This window comes from Fulmarus glacialis, unplaced genomic scaffold, assembly GCF_000690835.1.
Source record: "Fulmarus glacialis isolate BGI_N327 unplaced genomic scaffold, ASM69083v1 scaffold13784, whole genome shotgun sequence".
NCBI classification, from domain to species: Eukaryota; Metazoa; Chordata; class Aves; order Procellariiformes; family Procellariidae; genus Fulmarus; species Fulmarus glacialis.
Window position 1 is genome coordinate 84,846 of NW_009206190.1, and position 2,203 is coordinate 87,048.

Sequence of the window (2,203 nt, forward strand, 5' to 3'; positions counted from 1 at the left end):
CCTTTTAGAATAGTTCTTCTACGGACAGCAAAAGAGACCAGGCTTAAGTATGTATTTAATAAGGTGCTGTGTGGATCTGTAGATTGGAAGTATGTAATCTTTCACATAGGGGGCCGAAGGAAAATTTGCACTCCTTCAGAAAAACCATGGCAAAGGCTTGCTGCAGGTTTTTGCTAACCTTCTTTTATTATTATTATCTGATGCACTTTCTTGCAACTGTGCAGTTTTGCAGAATATTTTTACTGGAATCCATGCATATGTTTTATAGCTCTAAAAACTGTCTTGCTTAGTTTAAGTTAACTTCATTAAAAAAAAAAGGGAGATGGGAGAGGAAAAGTTTAGGTCTAGCGTCATACAGCTTAAAACTAAACTAGTTCAAATGGTTATCATTTACCAGGTGGAAAATGTGTTTCAAAAATAAACAAATTCTTATCTTTCATGGATCCTGGAAGCTTCTTTATCGCTGAGCAAAAATTCGCAATGCAACAATGCATTTACGAGGTAAATAAAGCATTCAAAGACTATCAGTAAAGCATCTACAAAGTGTGACTGTGTCACTAAAGTCTTCAAGCTGTGAGTGGGGATTTTGGTTTTTTTGTTTACACATCAGTCAGCAGCTTGCTTTTATTAACGCAGTTTTGGTTGGCTACAGTGCAGTTGCCAGTTCTGAGATTAGCCTCTCTAAAATTGTCTATGCTATTATTCATATCCTCTTCGATTTCCATGTACTCAGATTTGCTGATTGTGGAGGAGCTGCGGCGACTGAGATCACTGTCAGATGCTAAATTAGGGGAGCTAACGTGAAGTAACTGAGCCTGTTCTTCCCCTTCTGTTTCTCGGTGGTAGAAGTAGTTGAAGTTGGACACGATGACAGGTACAGGCAGGGCAATTGTCAGCACACCAGCGATGGCACACAAGGAGCCTACGATTTTGCCTCCAATTGTCACAGGGTACATGTCACCATAGCCCACAGTGGTCATGGATACCACCGCCCACCAGAAAGCATCAGGGATACTTGTGAAATGAGACTCAGGTTCTTCAGCCTCAGCAAAATATACCGCACTAGAGAACAAGATCACCCCAATGAAGAGGAAGAAGATTAGTAAACCTAGCTCTCTCATACTTGCTTTGAGGGTCTGTCCCAAAATCTGGAGGCCCTTAGAGTGCCGGGAGAGTTTGAAGATTCGAAAGACTCTTACCAGTCTGATGACTCTCAGGATGGCCAAGGAGGTGGCCTGCTCTCCTTTTGGAGTCCCCTCCCGCTCGGCCATCTCGGTGCCCAGCGTGATGAAGTAAGGGATGATGGCCACAATGTCAATGAAGTTCATGATATTCTTGAAGAATTCAGTCTTGCTGGGGCAGGCAAAGAAGCGCACCACCAGCTCAAAGGAGAACCAGATGATGCACAGGGTCTCCACAACAAAGAAGGGATCTGTGAAGATGTTGGATTTGTAGACCTGGGTGGTGTTGTCAGTGTGATGCACTGTATACTCCTTGTCCTCCTTCAGATCAGGTAATGTCTCTAGGCAGAAGATCACGATGGAGATGAGGATCACCATGACAGAGACTATTGCAATGACCCTTGCAGGCCCAGAGCTCTCTGGGTATTCAAAGAGGAGCCATACTTGGCGCTGGTACTCCCCCTCCGGCAAGGGTCTCTCCTCATCTTTGATGAATCCTTCATCTTCCCGGAACTTCTCCATGGCCTCCTCACCCAGCTCATAAAATTTGATCTCCTCAGAGAACATGTCCAAGGGCACATTGACCGGCCGGCGAAGCCGCCCCCCAGACTGATAGTAGTAGAGGATGGCATCAAAGCTGGGCCGATTCCGGTCAAAGAAGTACTCATTGCGCAAGGGGTCAAAGTACCGCATGCGCTTCTTGGGGTTGCCCAGCAGAGTGTTGGGGAACTGGGCTAAGGTCTTCAGCTGCGTCTCAAAGCGTAGTCCAGCAATGTTTATCACTACGCGCTCACAGCACTCATGGTCATCGTGGGCAGCGGGCTGGTAGCTATCCTGGGGGTGGCCAGGTAGCGCAGAAGTCTCATCCATGTTCTCTCCAGCCATCACGGTCATGGTGGCACACAGGAAGGGGGACCCAGGGGCAGGGGAGGAGAAGTGAGGGAGAGGGACTTGAGAGGGGGGAGGACGATGGAAGAGAGCAGAGAGCCCCAGGGCAGTTCAGTGGAGGGGGGAGGGTGGGG

The 2,203-nt window shown here is 47.4% G+C and overlaps 1 protein-coding gene across 1 annotated transcript; it reads right to left on the minus strand.

Moving 5' to 3' along the window:
* Positions 1 to 599: 599 nt before the first annotated feature.
* Positions 600 to 2,075, minus strand: KCNA1 (potassium voltage-gated channel, shaker-related subfamily, member 1 (episodic ataxia with myokymia)). The gene has a single exon (XM_009575658.1). It carries the CDS (start codon positions 2,073 to 2,075, stop codon positions 600 to 602), a length of 1,476 nt encoding a protein of 491 aa, XP_009573953.1.
* Positions 2,076 to 2,203: the final 128 nt, after the last annotated feature.